We start from the raw sequence: 17,947 nt of genomic DNA on the forward strand, positions 1-17,947 counted from the left end.
TCAGGAAGGATGGCCCCAGAGCATAATAATTTATACAGTAGCTCACAATTAAAGCTGTGTCGCTCACAGCTTTCATACCAGTAGCTCACAAAGTAGAATTTTTGCTCACAAGACTCTGCAGCTTAGAGGTAATATTGGTGAGCAATCCAGGGCTTTTTTTGAGCAGGATGCACAGGAACACTGTTCCGGCTGGCTTGACATTGGGGGTGTGGTCTAATATCCAAATGAGTTCCTGTTGGGCTTTTTCTACCAAAAAAGCCCTGGTTTAGGACCGAAAGCCTTAATATTTTCAAAGTGATTTTCCCCTAGCAGAATCAACCCCAATTGTTAACCCCATCGGAATGTCTAATTAGGCCATGTTAGCTGGAAAACCATACAGAGGTAATGTCAGGACTGAAACCACAGTGCAGAGGTGTTGTTCCTGGTCCCAGCACCCGGAACCCTGAGCAACCTTCTCAAAACCTAACAAAGTTACCAAGCCACCTTATTTTGAGTACAGATGGGCATGAACCACAAAAATGCGGTTTGGTTTGTGCAGGGCTTTTTTGGTAGAAAAACCCCAGCAGAAACTAATTTGCATATTAGGCCACACCCCCTGACATCACCATTGTTTCACGCAGGGCTTTTGTGTGGAGAAAGCCCAGCAGGAACTTATTTGCATATTAGGCCACACCCTCTGATGCCAACCCAGCCAGAACTGTGTTTCTGTCCGTTCCTGCTCAAAAAAAGCCCTGGGTTTGCGGGTTAACCATGAACTGAGCCATGAACCCCCATGAACCCAGACATCTTACATACAAACTGAACCAGGTACGTGAAGTTCATCCCCAAGACACCTGAGCCCTGCAGCAGCCTACTCTCATGGCTCAGTTATCTTGGGGCTCTAAACAGCTGAGGTGTGAAAGCAGGCTGCCTCCATGGCTCAGTTGTTTCGATTCTAAACAACTGAGCCACATAGGGTTGCCAAGTCCAATTCAAGAAATATCTGGGGACTTTGGGGGTGGAGCCAGGAGACTTTGGGGTGGAGCCAAGATCAAGGCTGTGACAAGCATAATTGAACTCCAAAGGGAGTTCTGGCCATCACATTTAAAGGGACGGCACACCTTTTCAATTCCTTCCTTCCATAGGAAATAATGGAAGGATAGGGGCACCTTCTTTTGGGGCTCATAGAATTGGACTCCCTGGTCCAATCTTTTTGAAACTTCGTGGGTATTTTGGGGAGAGGCACTAGATGCTATACTGAAAACTTGATGCCTCTACCCCCAAAAAACAGCCCCTCCAGAGCTCCAGTTACCCGCGGATCAATTCTCCATGATTTTCTATGGGAATAAATCTCGATGGGGAATAATAGAGTTCCCAGCAGACATTTTTCCCCCTCCCCCCCTCTTTCTGACGACCCTGAAGCAGGGGGAGGGCCTCCAAACCGGGGGATCCCCTGCCCCCACCTGGGGATTGGCAACCCTAGAGCCACATGAGCAGGAGGTTTGTGGGTTCACGGAGGTCTGTGGGGTTCTCTTCCCTGTGAAAGCTGCCCAAAGACTGGAAACAGCTGAGCCTGTTCCTGCAGCTCAGCTGTTTAAAAGGGCTTTCTTGGTCAGTGCTGCTGTCACAGTTCACCTGTTTCTGAACTTTTGGTGGCTTTTGTGGGGGAGGAGGAGCCCATGAACCTCTATGAACTGCCTTAAACATTCATGGAGGTTCTTGGCTAGGCTGCAGCGTGTGAATGAGGACCACGAACTGGACAAAATTCATCACCAACAAATGTTTGTGAGCTGGTTCATGCCCATTCCTAAACGTGAGCTCCACAATGATTCCTGCTCATGCAAAAACCAAACCCAGTATAGTAGAAAGCTGATTTATTTCTAAAAGAAAGCAAATAAATTAAATTTCCAGTACATTCTCTGTCAAGTCCAAGAGCAACAAAACTAACTCATGACACAACACAGAGAACGCCTGCAGCGAAGATGGTGAAACTTCTGTGAGCAATCTGATAATGGTGAGCAGAAGAATAATCCAAATTATGGCACAATACAGCGTGCTCACTTTAGCAGCAGGTACAGATGAACACGTGACATTGCCTTATACACAGGACTTTTTTTCTGGGGGAACGTGGCAGAATGGAGTTTTGGAACCTCTTTGTGGAAACACAATTCTCAAAAAAAATGTTTAAAAGTTCATGAGAGGCACCGTTGGGTTGCTCCTTCATTTTCCTCTTGAGAGTTCCAGCATCTATATTTCCAGGAAAAAAAGCCCTGCTTATAAGGAAAGGCCCTCGGTCCATCAAAGTCAGTATTGTCTAATCAGACTGGCAGCATCTCTTCACAGTTTCAGACAGAGGTCTTTCACATTGTTTACTGCCAGATCTTTTAACGGGAGATGCCAAGGATTGAACTTTGGACCTTCTGCATGCCAAGCAGATGCTCTGGCATAGAGCCACAGCACCTCTGTAGGGAGACAGGCAATGGAAGAGAGAGAGAGATCACCCTAAACCCCTGTACCCAATTATAGGGTTTGGCCTACAGAATCAGATGACACACTCCGCTCCCCCACCAGGAACCTTCTAGAAAACCCTCTCACTTACTCCTCCCTCTCCCCCTTCCATCCTTTTACCACAGCCAAACCCAGTTGTCAGAAATGACTCCTAGTTAAAACTTAAAAACTACATTTAGATCTGTTACAAAATAGGCATGGAAGTGATGGTTGGAAAGGAGAAACGGTATTACTTTGCTCTATTGACATCACAGGTGTTAGCCAATAAGCACCCACAAAGCTCTGTGACATTAACTAGCATCTTCCTCTTAGGGAGAGAAATGAGGTCTTCTCTGATTCAGCCTGAAAACATGCCAGATATGTGCAGAACTCATTTTGACAGGCCACAGAAAGACAAAGAGAAATGTACAGAGGTTCTGTGAAGTGATGATACTCTCAATCTATTACCATCACTATAATTTTGTTTTACATTTGTGGACCGCTTTTGCTCTTGTCCCTCTCATCTAGATCCCAGCAAATCCTTCTGCAGTGACACAGAGAGCCTGGGAGGAAGCACCGAGGGCCAGTCCTTGGATTCCCCGACCTCCAGTCCAGGTGAGATGAACACCATCCCCCATCATTAAAATCATACTATTTATTTGAACACGTGAAACAGCTTTATTCAGAATCAAATTTGTTGGTCCATCAAGGTCAGTATTTTCTACTTAGGCTGGCAGTGGCTCTCCTGGATCTCATATGGAAGTTCTTTCACATCACCTATGACCAGGGGTGGAATTCTAGCAGGAGCTCCTTTGCATATTAGGCCACACACCCCGATGTAGCCAATGCTCTAAGAGCTTACAAAAAAGAGTCTTGTGAGCTGGTTGTGTCGCCTAATATGCAAAGGAGCTCCTGCTAGAATTCCATCCCTGCCTATGACCTGATCCACCGTGACCTGGGTGGCCCAGACTAGCCTGATCTCATCAGATCTTGGAAGCTAAGCAGGATCGGCCCTGGCTAGTACTTGGATGGGAGACCGCTAAGGAAGTCTAGGGCCACTACGCAGAGGCAGGCAATGGCAAACCACCTTCTGAAGTCTCTTGCCTTGAAAATCCTGTGGGGTCACTAAACATTAAAGTAGGGGTGGCCAAACTGTGGCTTAGGAGCCACATGTGGCTCTTTCACACATATTGTGTGAGTCTCGAAGCCCTGTCTGCCCTGTCGGCCAGCTTGGAGAAGGCATTTGTCTCTTTAAATCACTTCTCCAAGTCAAGCTGGCCAGCAGCTTGGAGAATGAATCAAAGTTAAAGTTGCTTTCTTTCCACCTCCATCTCCTCCTTCTGTCTTCCTCCCTTCCTCCCTCTTGTAGCTCTCAAACATGTTTATTCTACGTGGCTCTTACATTAAGCAAGTTTGGCCACCCCTGAGTTAGATGCAACTTGAGGGCACTTTCCATCATTACCTGATCCTTTTAACTGGAGATCCTGAGACCTTCTGCATGCCAAGCAGATGCTCTAACAGTGAGCCACACCCCGTCCCCTCCCTGTGTTTTAAATACGTGGTCATACAGAGTGGGTTGGGGGCTGTTAGCATTGAATTAGCTGATTGTTAATCTTGCCTAAGGGTAGGATGCAGCTAGATCTCCCATCATGCAATTTGCCTGCAATTTTTTAAAACGCGTGAGCCTTATTTTTTCCTGTGCATCACATTTTGAAAACATATTTTATTTGTTTACAAAAACATCGTGATGTGACGTCACCCTAGAGTCGGAAACGACTGGTGCTTGCACAGGGGACTACCTTTACCTTTTTATTACATCGTTTTAGCTTCTACCTTCTGGTGGCTCAAGGCAGATCACAAAAGGTCTGTCCTGTTGCCTAAACAACGGTGAAACCCGTAACCAATCCAAAGTCAACAGATAAGCGTCATTGACCATAAACCCCAACCCCGCAGCCCTGACTCTAAATAGTCAGCCACCTAAAGAAAACCACTTTGTGTCTTTTACAGAAAAGAGGGTTGTGGAGGTAGAGGCGCCAAATCCATGTTGTGAAATTCCTGTCTATGTGGAGGTGGGGTCTGGGAAGGGCAGGGTTTGGAGAGCTGAGAAACTTCAGTGAGGTGCAATGCCATAGAGTCCCATCCTCCAAAGCAGCCTTTTTGTCCAAGGTAGCTGATCTCTGCCCTCTGGAGATCAATTGTAATTTCAAGAGATTGCCGGGCCCCACCTGTAGGTTGGCAACCTGATGTGGAGAGCATTGAGGGTGGCCAGCTCCAGTTTGGGAAACATCTGGAGATTTTGGGAGCCTGAAGAGGACAGGGTTTGGAGAGGGGAGGGGCTTTAATGGGGTATAATGCCCAAAGACCACCTCCAAAGCAACTATTTTCTCCAGATGCATTGATCTCTGTCATCTGGAGATCAGCTGTAATAGAAGAAGTTCGCCAGCCATCAACCCTAAGGGCATTCCAAAGGGTCCCAAAAACCAAGAGAATTTCTTCAAAAGTTGGTGTCATGACCCAGATGGGGGGGTGCCACCTGACGCTGCCACCACTCTGGAATTAGGGTCCCTTGGGAAGGCCGAGAGTACCCTCCCAAACCCTTTAGCTCCCTTACTTTGGCCAAGAAAAAAGGCATGTAGACCAGGCAAAGTAACAAAGAACAACAAAACCATAGAGTTTTCCCGGAAATGCTTAGAGTGGCCGCCATGCAACGTTACCGGTGCGATGACGTCACTTCCAGGTGACATCATTGCACCGATGATGTCGGGGGGAGATTCCCCCTGCTGGCCCAATGTGGGCCGGCAGGTTGGGAACCTCCCAGATGGGGGACTCCCTGTCCGGACCGGGGACTTGGCAGCCCTATGACTGTTGAGTTTTGAAGAAAGTAACTTTATTTGTGTTCCCTTTGTTGAAATTAGGTTTTTTTAAAAAAACCCAAAAAACTGGGGACCCTGTCAATGCTCCCTCTAAGCTGTGGGGTCTTGTGAGCAAAATTTCTACTTTAGCTACTGGCATTAAAGTTATGAATGAGCGATCTGGCCATTGTATAAATTAGTTTGCTCTGGGGCCATCCCCTCTGAGCGAAGACAAAAATGTGTGAGCTGGAGACTAAAAAATTGTGAGCTAGCTCACACTGACTCACCTTAGAGGGAACACTGGACCCTGTACATGCTTATGGAGCTCATGATGCTAGAGAGCGGCTGTAGCTAAGTCAGTTGGGATCCAATTATTAACCTGCATGCCAGCTGGGAGCGCCTTGTAGGAGCAGAACACATCTGATTTGGAACTCAGATTTCCCTTCAGCATTATCCGTCTCCAAGTGAAACGATACCAAACAGACCAGAGCAGAGCAGCGCAAATGCAGGGCTAGCCTACAGGGTCCACCCCCACCCCCCAGCAAAAGGAGAGCAAGAGCCCATCTTAGTGTATGAAATACAGGTCATCACAACAATGTTACATAAAAACTGCAGGCGGTAGAAAACACGGAAACTGATCTGCAAATGAAGAGCTGTCCAAGTTAGGGGTCTCCGAATGAATCAGAATAAACAACCGGGAAATTCCTCTCCTCTCCACAAATTCACATTTCCCCCTCCAGGGTACAACAAGCTCTTTAAGGGCTTCAGGAGGTCAATTTCCCCAGCCTTTGTTGTTTTCCTTCCTCCTTTTCATTGATGCTTCGCTGTTTTCAACATTCCGTACCTCCTGGTTGGTCATGTGGACATTCAGATCCCATCAAGCCATTTGGGGGGGCGGATGGTGTCTTTTTTCTATTTTTTTTTAAGTTTCTTTTAACAGGAGGCTAAAGTTGGTTCCCAATTCACATTTCCTAGTTCCTTATTTGTGACCCCAATGACAAAGATTGAGGACAATTTAAACTGGGCTTTAGATCACAAAGCATCAGGCCTCATTTTGGGCAGCAGCCCACAGGAGTGGCGCTCCGGAACATCTACATTTTATTGTGCTCTTTCTTTCTTAAACCGCCCCCCCCCCCCAATAATTGCAGCTGCTGTGAGAACTCTCTCAGCCTCACCCAGGTGTCTGTTGTGGGAGGAGAAGATACAGGAGATTGTACGCTGAGTTTCTGATTCAGAGAGAAGAGCAGGGTATAAATCTGCAGTCGTCTTCTTTTGGGCTCTATTGCTCAAAGCCCCTGTGAGAATTTTGCTGAACTCTTAAAATTTGACAAACTTTCTAATATTTTCCCCCACAAAATTTGGGAAAATTACCAAAACATATAAAGCAGACCAGTGCAAATCTTCACCATGCCATTGTGGACACATAGGAAAAAGTAATTGAAAAAGAATGATGGGAGTAAGGTTTTGTTATGACAAATATAATTCAAGAAGCATTTGAAGGTAGATGCTGAGCTGATGCTGAGTCCACCTTCCGGTGATGTCCGGGGTGTGTGGCATATGCAAATGAGTTGTGCTAACGAGTTGTGCTAATGAGTTCCGGCTCCTCTTTTTCTACAAATTGACCCCTGCAAAGCATCATCGATTTATTTGGAGGGCAGAGTCCCCTGAATGTGTGTGTGTGTGGTATATAGGGTTTCCAGCTCTGGGTTTGGAAATACAGAGATGGGGGGGGGGGCGGGGAGGTGAAGCCTGAGGAGGATGGGGTTTGTGGAGAGGAGGGACTTCAATGGGGTAGAATGACATAGAGCTCACCTTCCAAAGCAGCCATTTAACAACAGAGCATTTTCCAAGAGTCAGTACCTTAAATGTGGCTAAAAGAAACCATGTGAAATGTCTTGCAGAGCTGACGTTTTATGCTCCGAGCATAACAGCTGATAGATCCCATTCCTAGAAGTTCCACCTCCAGGTGAGGCCTGGAGATCTCCTGAAATTACAGCGGATCTCCAGAGTAGACTACAGAGATCAGTTCCCCTGGAGGAAATGGCTGCTTTGGAGAGTTGGATTCTATGGGATTATACCCCTCTGAATCATGGCATCGCAGAGTTGGAAGGGGCCATAAAGGCTATCTAATCCAACTCCCTGCTCAATGCAGGATCAGGCTGGAGCATCCCTGACAAGGGTTCATCCAGCTGCTGCTTACAGACTGCCGCTGAGGGGAAGCTCACCACCTCCCTAGGGAGCTGATTCCATTGTTGAAGAACTCTTATTGTAAATAAGTTTTCCTCAGGGCTTTTTTGGTAGAAAGAGCCCAGCAGGGACTCATTTGCATATTAGACCACACCCCCTTGATGTCACCATTGTTTCACATTGGGCTTTTTGTGGGAAAAGCCCAGCAGGGATTCATTTGCATACTAGGCCGCACCCTCTGACATCAAGCCAGCCAGAACTGCGTTCCTGCTCAAAAAAGCCCTGACTTTTCTTAATATCCAGCCGGTACCTTCCCACTCTTAATTTAAACCCCTGATTATGAGTCCTCTCCTCCGCTGCCAACAGGAGCAGCTCCCTGCCCTCCTCTGAGCGTTGCCGTTAACCGTTCAGTTGTGTTCAACAAAGGCAAGTAAAGAAAGAAATAATTTCTGGTGATTCTATAGGCCAGCTCACTCCATGTTTTCCGATCTTGTACGGTACTTGTTCCATGCTCAGGCTGCTGTCGACTTTTATGGTGTCTAGCCATCGCATTCTTCGGCATCCTGGTTTCTCTTTTGGCTCTGACCCACCCAAGCATAATGGCTTTTTTCTAGCAAGTCCTTCGGCATGACGTGGCCAAAATAAGTCAGTCACAGTTTTGTGATTTTTTCCTTCCAATGCCATGTCTGGTTTTATGAGTACTTGCTTGTCACCTTTACTGTCCAAGAAGTGTGCAGGAGCGCACCTCTAAGTGACAGTCCTTCAAATATTTAAAGAGAGCAATCGTGTCCCCCTCCTCTGAGGTCCCTCCCCTCATCAAATCCCAGTAATTTTCCAACTCAAAGTTGGTGACCCTAGTTCTCAACATAGTCTCTGTTGGAGGTGGAATTCTAGCAGGAGCTCCTTTGCATATTAGGCCACACACCCCTGATGTAGCCAATCCTCCAAGAGCTTACAACAAAGAGTCTTGTAAGCTCTTGGAGGATTGGCTACATCAGGGGTGTGTGGCCTAATATGCAAAGGAGCTCCTGCTAGAAATCCACCCCTGGTCTCTGTGTGGGGATCCAGGGAAATCCTTGGATTCAGGAACACCTAATGCTGCTCTTTGAGGAAGTGACTGTAACTCCATGCAAGAAAAAGATTTTTACTACTTCTCCCATTTGAGAGCTGTCCACCATAACTTTTTCCTTCTTGGCATGTAGCTGGAAAACATATTTCTTATGTTCTAGTGTTTGATAAACTCTGGCCCTAAAACAGTAGGGCCCTTTTTCTTTTTCATGTGAGAAAGGTCCTACATCAATAGTCTGTGAAAAGATGTTGACCAATTTCGCAGTCACCCTACGCCCCTCTGATGTTCCTCTTTTCAGCGAGGCATCCTTCCGATTTCACACTATCTGTCCTGGAGCTTCAGCGTGTGTTGCTGTTTTTGCGCAGCAAAGAGAAACCTCGAAAAACCCAGTTTCTCTTTGCTGCGAAAAAATGCTGGCGCAATCTCAAGCCCCGGGGCAGAAATTGGAAGGATACTGCACTGAAAAGGTGGAACGTCAGAGAGGTGTAGGGTGAGTGTGTGTAACATAAAATAATGATGGTGCTGTTATCAGAACTGTATTAACAATTTGCTAAGTGTTAAATTGTGTAATTACTTACCCTATGTGCCTCTCTTCCCCATGTTGTCTTATCCTGTTGTTCTGTTACTATATCTGTTTCATAGATAATTTGAGCAAATTAGATTTTTTAAAGCAATATCTTATCTAGAAATATCCAGAGTGGTTTCAAATTGACTGGATTAGGCCTTCCATGTCATAAGAACATAACATTAAAAGAGCCCTGCTGGATCAGTCCAGTAGTCCATCTAGTCCAGCATCCTGTCTCACACAGCGGCCAGCCAGTTTCTCTGGACAGCTAATAACAGGGCATTGAGGCTGAGGCCTTCCCCTCATAAGAAGAGCCCTGCTGGATCAGACCAGTGGTCCATCTAGTCGAGCATCCTGTCTCACACAGTGGCCAACCAGTTCTTCTGAATGGCCAACAACAGGACAGAGAGGCCAAGGCCTTACCCTGATGTTGCCTCCTGGCTCTGGGATTCAGAGGATTAATGCGTCTGAGCATGGTTCCCTTTAGTCTTCCACGTCTGACTGGGTCAACTTTTCATTCATGTCCAGCTCACCAGAAGCTGCTGAAAGCTCCGTCCACGGGCACTGTGTCCTCCTCAGATGACTTTGAAGACAGAGATATGATACCAGCCTATGACAATGGTGAGAAACAACCTCCCCCCCCCCACACACACACAAACCAGCCTTAGCTGGTGAGATGAAAAGTGAAACAGGTATCATGTTATTAGTTACAGGCATTACTGGATGGTGGGCACACAGAGAAATGTTGCATGCAAAAGGAATGCATCTACCTAAGGTCACAAACTGCAGGTAATCTGCTTCCGCCTTTCTGAGGAAGGGCCACCAAGAATATAAAAAAGTAGAGGTAGAGCGTTTTCGCACTTACCTTACTCAGGAGCGACATCCCTCCTCACCGCGCAGCGTCTGTGCGGATTTCGCACTAATTGCTCCGCAGAACCCGGAAGAGCCGCAAAGTCCCGCGGCTTTTGCGTCACAAATGTAAACTGGCCAAAAAACAGAGTTTTTACGGGGTGGTTTTCCATTGCCTTCCCCAGTCATCTATACTTTACCCCTAGCAAGCTGGGTCCCCATTTTACCGACCTCGGAAGGATGGAAGGCTGAGTCAACCCTTGAGCCAGCTACCTGAACCCAGCTTCCGCAGGGATCGAACTCAGGTTGTGAGCAGAGAGTTTGACTGCAGTACTGCAGCTTTACCACTCTGCTGCAAATCTGAATATTACCCCCAGGTCATGTGACTAGGCTAGAGCTAGAAGCCCTCACCTGGAAGATCTTGCCCAGTCTCATTTAATCTTGAAAGGTCAACAGGGTTGGCCCAGGTTAGAATTTGGATGAGAGTTCACCAAGGAAGTTCAGGGCCGCTACACAGAGGCACGCAATGGCAGACCATTTCCAAGCATCCCTTGTCTTGAAAACCTTATGGGGTCACCACAGGTCGGCTGGAACTTGATGAGAAAGAGGTTCCACGCTGTGACCGTATTGCTGCATTTTGAATAAAAAGTCAGCAATTTCGGTGTCATGGGTGCTGGGGACCCTGCAGAGGAAGTTGAGCCTGCAGAAGAAACTGTGCCCCTGCCACCTGCACCAGGGCCCCTGCCTCCTGCTGGAGAAGATCCCAGCCCCCCTGCCTCACCCTCTCGGGTGGCGCGTGTGCGTGACCGCCTCCGTCAGGACCTCAGGGATCGGAGGAGGGCGGCACGCTCACAAGCAAGACGCTCCCTGAGCCCTGAGTTTTGAGAGGATTCTGGCCCTTCTAAGAGCAAGGATGCTTGAGTTGCAACAGGATCCTGGCTGCCTCTCTGAGCCAGCAATTAGCCCAAATGGGCAACAGCCAGCAGAGGGCTATATAGCTGTAGGCTTTGGGAGGAGGCTTTGTGGAAGCAACTAGTCATCTCCCTGACGTTCTAGCATCCACTCCGGCTTGACTTTGGTTTCTGGACTCCCTGACTTTGGCTTGTGACTTCTGGACTCCCTGACCTCGGCTTCTGGACCTGCGATACTTGTACAGTGATTCGGATTTGGCGCCTCGGACCCTCCTGCGTACTGGCTACAGGCCTCGGACTGTCCCTGGACTTTGCCTGACCCAGCCCCAGCCGTGACATTCGGTTCCCATGGGCACAGTTCCTATCATGTGTTTACTTAGGAGTAAGAGCCATTCAGTAAAGCTTCCACACTTCTCTGTCATTTTATATTTATTTACTTTCCCTTTTCATGGTCACTTCGATTTCTTGGCTTAATTAATATCCGCTCTCAGTGGCCGTGCATTCCTAAATCTTTCCTCAGTGCTCATGTGTTGGGGAATGTTAATTGACTTTTTTTTCTTTGCAAGGAAAGCAATGAATCATTAATGTTTGTTTTTCGTGATCATCATTGTGCAGTTGTGAAATTACTGTGCGTGAAAAATTAAAAAGACAGAATGAAATGGGCAATAGGTTTGGCAGCAAGGACCAAAGCCTCCCCTCTTTCCCAAGTAGGAACCAAGTAAAATATGGCTCAAAAATACAATTGCCACTGTACAGGAAGTAAAGAGAAGCAACAAAGAGGGCAGTAGCGAACGTTAATGCTATAGCAGCCTTAGAGCTACTATACGTTACTAATCTACATAGTCTATACCACGGGGATGAAACATGCGGCCCATCAGCCCCCTGAGCAACTGGCTGTCATCTGCTTTCTTCTCCCTCTCGGTTGCTTCCCTCTGTATCACAGCTTGCTATGCCAGGCTTGCTCAATCACACAGGAGCTACAGAGCAAAACTTGTTTTCTCCATTGACTGAGGCTCCTCCCTTGGGGAGGAAGGGGGGAAGGCAGAGCTTGTTTTTACAAGCTCTCTCAATCACACAGCAGAGCTACTGAGCCAAGCCTCTCTCCCCCTTCTTTTGGCTGAGGCTCCACCCCATCCCCTGGGGAAAAAAGGAAAGAGCCAGAGCTTCCTTTGCCCAGTTTCCTGGATCCCTTGGGAGAAATACAAAGAAAGTACCTTTAAGACCAATGAATGCTAACATTTTAGGCATGTTTTAAGTTTTTTAAAGAAAAATATTTAATTGTGTTTGTGTTCTTTATAAAGTTTATATCTCTGCTACCTAATCTTAAATAAGGTACACATAGGGTTGCCAAGTCCTCCACGGCCTCTGGCAGGGGATGGTTTTGTACCATAGAGTTTTCCCTCCCAAAATGCTAGAGTGTCTGGGAGAACCATAGAGTTTTCCCAGAAATGCCTAGAGTGGCCAGCGTGATGACATCACTCGCAGGTGACGTCATCGTGCCAGTGACATCAGGGGAGGTTCCCCCCACTGACCCAATGTGGGCCAGCGGGTTGGGAACCTCCCGGGTGGGAGAACCCCTGCCCAGCAGCCCTAGGTACACACATGGCCTGGCCTGGCCCAACCCAACATGGCCCAGCCCAACCAGGTCTCATTTATGTCTGTTAAACAAATGAGTTTAACACCCCTGGGCTGATTCCGCACTAACCTTGCTCCACGCCAGGCTTCCAATTCTCTCCGGACGGCAAGCTAGTCATTTCGCACAAGTTGCTCCGCACCACCATTTTGTGTGGGAGGAAGAAACAGGTTTACGCTGTGGTGCAGCAAATCGCGAATTTTCCCCACACAAAATGGCGGCGCGAAGCAACTGGTGCAAAATCGCTAGCTTGGTCCAGAGAGAAACAGAAGCCTGGCACGGAGCAAGGTTAGCACAGAATCAGCCTTGGTCTACACAGGCTGGCTTAGCAACTGTATTCTAAGTTCAAAGCAATTTCCACAAATCAGACTTGGAAGAAATGGAGAAAGAATATAACAAACACAGGGATGTAACAGATTGGAAGTAGGGTTGCCAACTCTGGAGTGGGAAATATAATCAATTCATAGACAAAAATTCTCCATCAGAATGGCCACCCACATGCCTCATTCTTTTCTCAGATCTCACAGATGCTTCATCTGAAAATGGCCACTGCCACTATAAGAAGATCATCTTGTCCAGCGCTGCTCAGACCCACCGGCTACGGAAGCTCCGGGGCCCTTCGAAATGCCGAGAATGCGAGACCTTCATGGTCAGCGGTGCCGAATGCGAAGAGGTGAGAGGGGATTGTGGCGATGGGGAGAGAGAAGGGTCTTTCTGCAGCCCAAAAGGTGTCGTGTTCAAGCAAGTTTTCACGCTCAGGATAGCATCAGGGCCAGTGGACTGGGAGGCTGAAAGACTAGGCTGGAGTTTGCAATGCAAACAATACAAAGACAAAGGAAAACTAGGTACTTAGAATCAGGGGCGGAATTCTAGCAGGAGCTCCTTTGCATATTAGGCCACAACCCCTGATGTAGCCAATCCTCCAAGAGTTTACAAGGCTTTGTAAGCTCTTGGAGGATTGGCTACATCAGGGGTGTGTAGCCTAATATGCAAAGGAGCTCCTGCTAGAATTCCACCCCTGTTTGTAGGCGTATCTTCTACACTCTCTGATATCCATGTGGCTGTGGGCAAATAGAGAATTGGGAACACACCCAAAATAGGATTTGCTGTGTATGTTTTTCACCCCAGGTCATTCCTGCCCCAGGAGCATATAGTTCTATCTTCAGTATTTATTTTAAGGCACATTTATCTTGTACAGTCCTGACTCGGATGGCTCAGGCTAGCTTGATCTAGTCAGATCTTGGGAGCTAAGCAGGGTCAGTCCTGTTTAGTATTTGGATGGGAGACCTCCCAAGAATACCAAAGTCATGACGTAGAGGCAGGCAATTGCAATCGTCTCTTGCCTTGAAAACCTTACAGGATCTCCTATAAGTCTGAAAACAGACAACGTTTGGATCCAACAATTCCCTGCTATACTTTCCTCTGCTGGAGGGAGATTGCGATGTAGTCTAAATCTATGTTGCTAACTCCTATTCCTAAAGATCTGAGGGTGGAACATGGGGAAAGTAAATTTTGGGGTGGGGAGAGACCACAGTGGGGTATAATGCCATAGAGCAGGGGTGTTAAACTCCAGGGGCCGGATCTGACATAAACAAGACTTTGTTGGACCGGGCCATGTGTGTAGCTATTTAAGATTAGGTAGCAGAGATATAGAGCTTTTTCACACAGCCTAAGTATTCCGGTATAGCAGCTGGCCAGTTACTGAACAGTAACGGGTTTCTGCTGGCATTTCAGAAAGACCCGATTCAGTAACTGGCTGCTACCGAAATACTCTCACCTTTTCACACACTCCCGCGGCTGTCTCGGTAGTGAGGCGTGCCTGAGTCGCCACAAACAAAGAGCAGCTTCTTCCACTTTTCAACCCCTCCTTCCGGGTTGAAATCGCTATGGGGTGCTGTGTGAAATGTCCAGTATCTAACCCGGGAGCAGTTTTCGCGCCGTTTTTCGCCCGCCGGCGCGCGCGATCTCCGGCTTTTTTTTTTTTTGAACGTCAGTTTAGATTGATATAGCGATATATCGCTATATCGACCTTTCAAAACAGCACCACCATAGGGATGGCTAAGCTCCGTTGCAATCCCTATGGTGGTGCTGTTTTGACAGGTCAATATAGCGATATATCGCTATATCGATCTAAACTGACGTTCCAAAAAAAAAAAAGCTGGAGATCGCGCGCGCCGGCGGGCGAAAAATGGCGCGAAACCGGCTGGCGCTGGTGGAAGCGAGATAAGAGCGGAACAGTGTGAAATGGCTCGCTTCAATCACGCTTCAATCACGGAACCCAACCGGGGAAAAAAACATGTGTATGAAAACTCCCATCGCTGTCTCGGATTACTGCAAGCGGCACAATACCGACTCCCTTCCAGTTTCCACCAGTAAGTGTGAAAAGGCCCATAAACTTTACGGGTTTTCTTTATGTTAACCAAATTTATTAAATTTTGCAATATATTGAAATGTATTTCAAATAATAAAAAAAAGGAAAAAAGCAATATTTCAATCCTTATCAATACATTACACATTTTCTTTTTTTTCTCACTCCCCCCACCTCTTTTCTTTGACCTCCATCGGTGCTTCAATCTATTGAGAAAAAACAATTAAGGTACCATCCGTTTTAGAATCTTGCACTATAAAACTTATATAAAATCTAATAATATCTCTATATCTCTATTTATAATTCGGTCTTCTAGCTTTTCTTCAGGATATTGAGAGCACTCCTGAACTTATTTATCTCAATATACTAAATCATATCACCTTAACCTTTTAGTTCACCCATAGTATTACACTTATCTTTCATCTATTATCACACCAGTTATAACTATTTTTTTAAGTATTACACTTATCTTTTGTCAATCTATCACATCAATAATAACTGTTTGTTGTAATTATCACTATATTTTCTAACTGCTTATAAAAGGAGCTATCGTATGTTGATTCAAAAAATTCTTTCTAATCATCTCTCTCCCCCATTTTCCCCAATTTCAGGTTATACTTTCAAAAACCACCAAATGTCTCTTAACTCTCCATTGCTTTTCAATATAGTCCTGAAACTTCTTCTATTCATCTTTAAATTTTTCTGCATCACTGTCTTTCAAGATTCTAGTAAGTCTATCCATTTCACTCCAATGTAAAGTTTTTAAAATCCAGTCCCATTTATCTGGTATTTCAGTTTGCTTCCACCTTTGTGCAAACAATGTTCTTGCAGCTGACAACATATACCACACCAAAGTCCTGTCTTGCTTCGGAAAACTTTCCATTTGTAATCCTACCAGACAGATATCTGGTGCCCTTTTAACTGCATATCCCCAAATCTTCGACATCTCTTGTTGAATCATTTGCCAAAATTGTCTCGCTTTTTCACAAGTCCATCACATATGGTAAAAAGAGCCTTCATGCTTTTTACATTTCCAACACCGATCAGATGCCTGCTTGTTCATTTTTGCTAACTTCTTAGGTGTCATATACCACCTGTATTCCATTTTCAAACAGTTTTCTTTTATATTATTACATGTCGATATTTTCATAGAGTTCTTCCATAAGTGTTCCCATGTCTCCATTGAAATTTCTTTATTCATATTTATTGCCCATTTAATCATTTGAGATTTTACTACTTCATCTTCTGTAGACCATTTCAATAACAATTTATATATCTTTGCAATCAACTTTTCATCTTCCCCTAAGAGCACTTTTTCCATTTCTGTCTGATCTTGCCTTATACCTGTAGTCCTGAATATCTTTATCCACTAAACTTTTAATTTGTAGCATCTGGAACCAATTAAATTTGTCTTGCAGTTCTTCCTCCGCTTTTAATTCTACTTTGCCACCCTTAATTTTTAGCAATTGTTTGTATGTAATCCATTTGTCTTCCTGTGAGTCAGAAATCCATTTTATAACTTCCATTGGTACAATCCACAGTGGTTTTCTCTCATCACCATATTTAAAATATTTTTTCCAAGTATTCAACAAACTTCTTCTTATAAAATGATGCCAGAAGAAACCATCCATCTTCTCCTTCCCATAATACAAATATGCATGCCAACCAAATTGATTTCCATGACCTTCTAACGCCAATAACTTCTGGTTGGATAAGGTTATCCAGTCCTTGAGCCATACTAAACATATTGCTTCATGATACAATTTAAGATCCAGCAGTTGAAATCCTCCTTGTTCTTTCGCATCAATTAGTATTTTCCTTTTGATTCTTGTTTTTTTTTCCGCCCATACAAATTCAGAAATCTTTTTTTACCACCTATTGAATTGTTTAACATCTTTCACGATTGGAATTGTTTGGAAGAGGAACAACATTCTGGGTAAGACATTCATTTTCACGGCAGCTATCCTGCCCAAAAGAGACAAGTTCAGTTTATTCCATTTCAACTTTACACCATCGGCTTCAATTTTACACCAAAGTTTATCATAGTTATTTTTAAACAGATCTTTTCATCGTGATCTCTACACCCAAATATCTTACTTTCGAGGTGACTTCACATCCAGTTGCATTTTGAAGTTCTTTCTGTTTGCACAATAGTAAATTTTTACTTAAAATTTGCAATTTTTCTTTATTTATGTAAAACCCAGCAAGGTCACCATATTCTCTATTTTTTCCAATAACAATGGTAATACTTGTATTGGATTTTCAGTAATAAACATCACATCATCTGCAAAGGCTCTATATTTATAAGTCCATCCTCTCAATTTTAGCCCCTCTATTTCCTTATGTTCTGTTATTTGCAACAACAAAATCTCAAGAGTCATTATAAATAGCAATAGGGATAGAGGGCAACCTTGTCTTGTACCTTTGCTGATAACCATTTGCTCTGTTAAATCTGAATTAACACATAGCTTGGCTCACTGTTCAGTATATATCGCCTTCACCATTCTTATAAAGTCTTTTCCCAACTCAACTTTTTCCATCACAGCAAACAAAAAGTCTCAATTAAGATTGTCAAAGGCTTTCTCCACATCAGCAAAAAAGAGTGCCACTTCTTTTTCCGGATGTTTTTCATAATACTCTACAATGCCCACCACTATTCTGATATTGTCTCTAATTTGCCTCTTCGGGAGAAAGCCTGCTTGCTCCTCACAGATAAACCTATGCAGGTATTGTTTTAGCCTTTCTGCCAAAATGTTTGCAAAGATTTTGTAGTCATTGTTAAGCAATGAAATTGGTCTATAATTTTTCACATTTGTAGCATCTCTGTCTTCTTTTGGTAACAATGAAATAACTGCTTCTTTCCAAGTATTTGGCACTTGCCCATCCAAACGGATATTATTCATCAATTTTTGGAGCATTGGAACTAATATATTTATAAGAACTTTGTAAAATTTTATTGAAAAGCCATCCAGTCCCGGTGCTTTCCCTATTTTCATTGAACTGATTGCAGCTTCTATTTCACCTTTTTCAATTGGATCATTCAATGT

At 45.0% G+C, this 17,947-nt stretch overlaps 1 protein-coding gene across 1 annotated transcript in view; it reads left to right on the forward strand.

The window, feature by feature from the left end:
• Positions 1–17,947, forward strand: part of GMIP (GEM interacting protein) — a 104,017-nt gene that overhangs the window by 68,235 nt on the left and 17,835 nt on the right. Inside the window, exons 14-16 of the mRNA XM_060253428.1 lie at positions 2,995–3,081; positions 9,668–9,760; positions 13,051–13,205. Coding sequence (XP_060109411.1) covers positions 2,995–3,081; positions 9,668–9,760; positions 13,051–13,205 — 335 coding nt within the window. The remainder of the gene's footprint in view (positions 1–2,994; positions 3,082–9,667; positions 9,761–13,050; positions 13,206–17,947) is intronic.

The sequence above is a fragment of the Heteronotia binoei genome, chromosome 13 (assembly GCF_032191835.1).
Source record: "Heteronotia binoei isolate CCM8104 ecotype False Entrance Well chromosome 13, APGP_CSIRO_Hbin_v1, whole genome shotgun sequence".
Taxonomy (NCBI): Eukaryota; Metazoa; Chordata; class Lepidosauria; order Squamata; family Gekkonidae; genus Heteronotia; species Heteronotia binoei.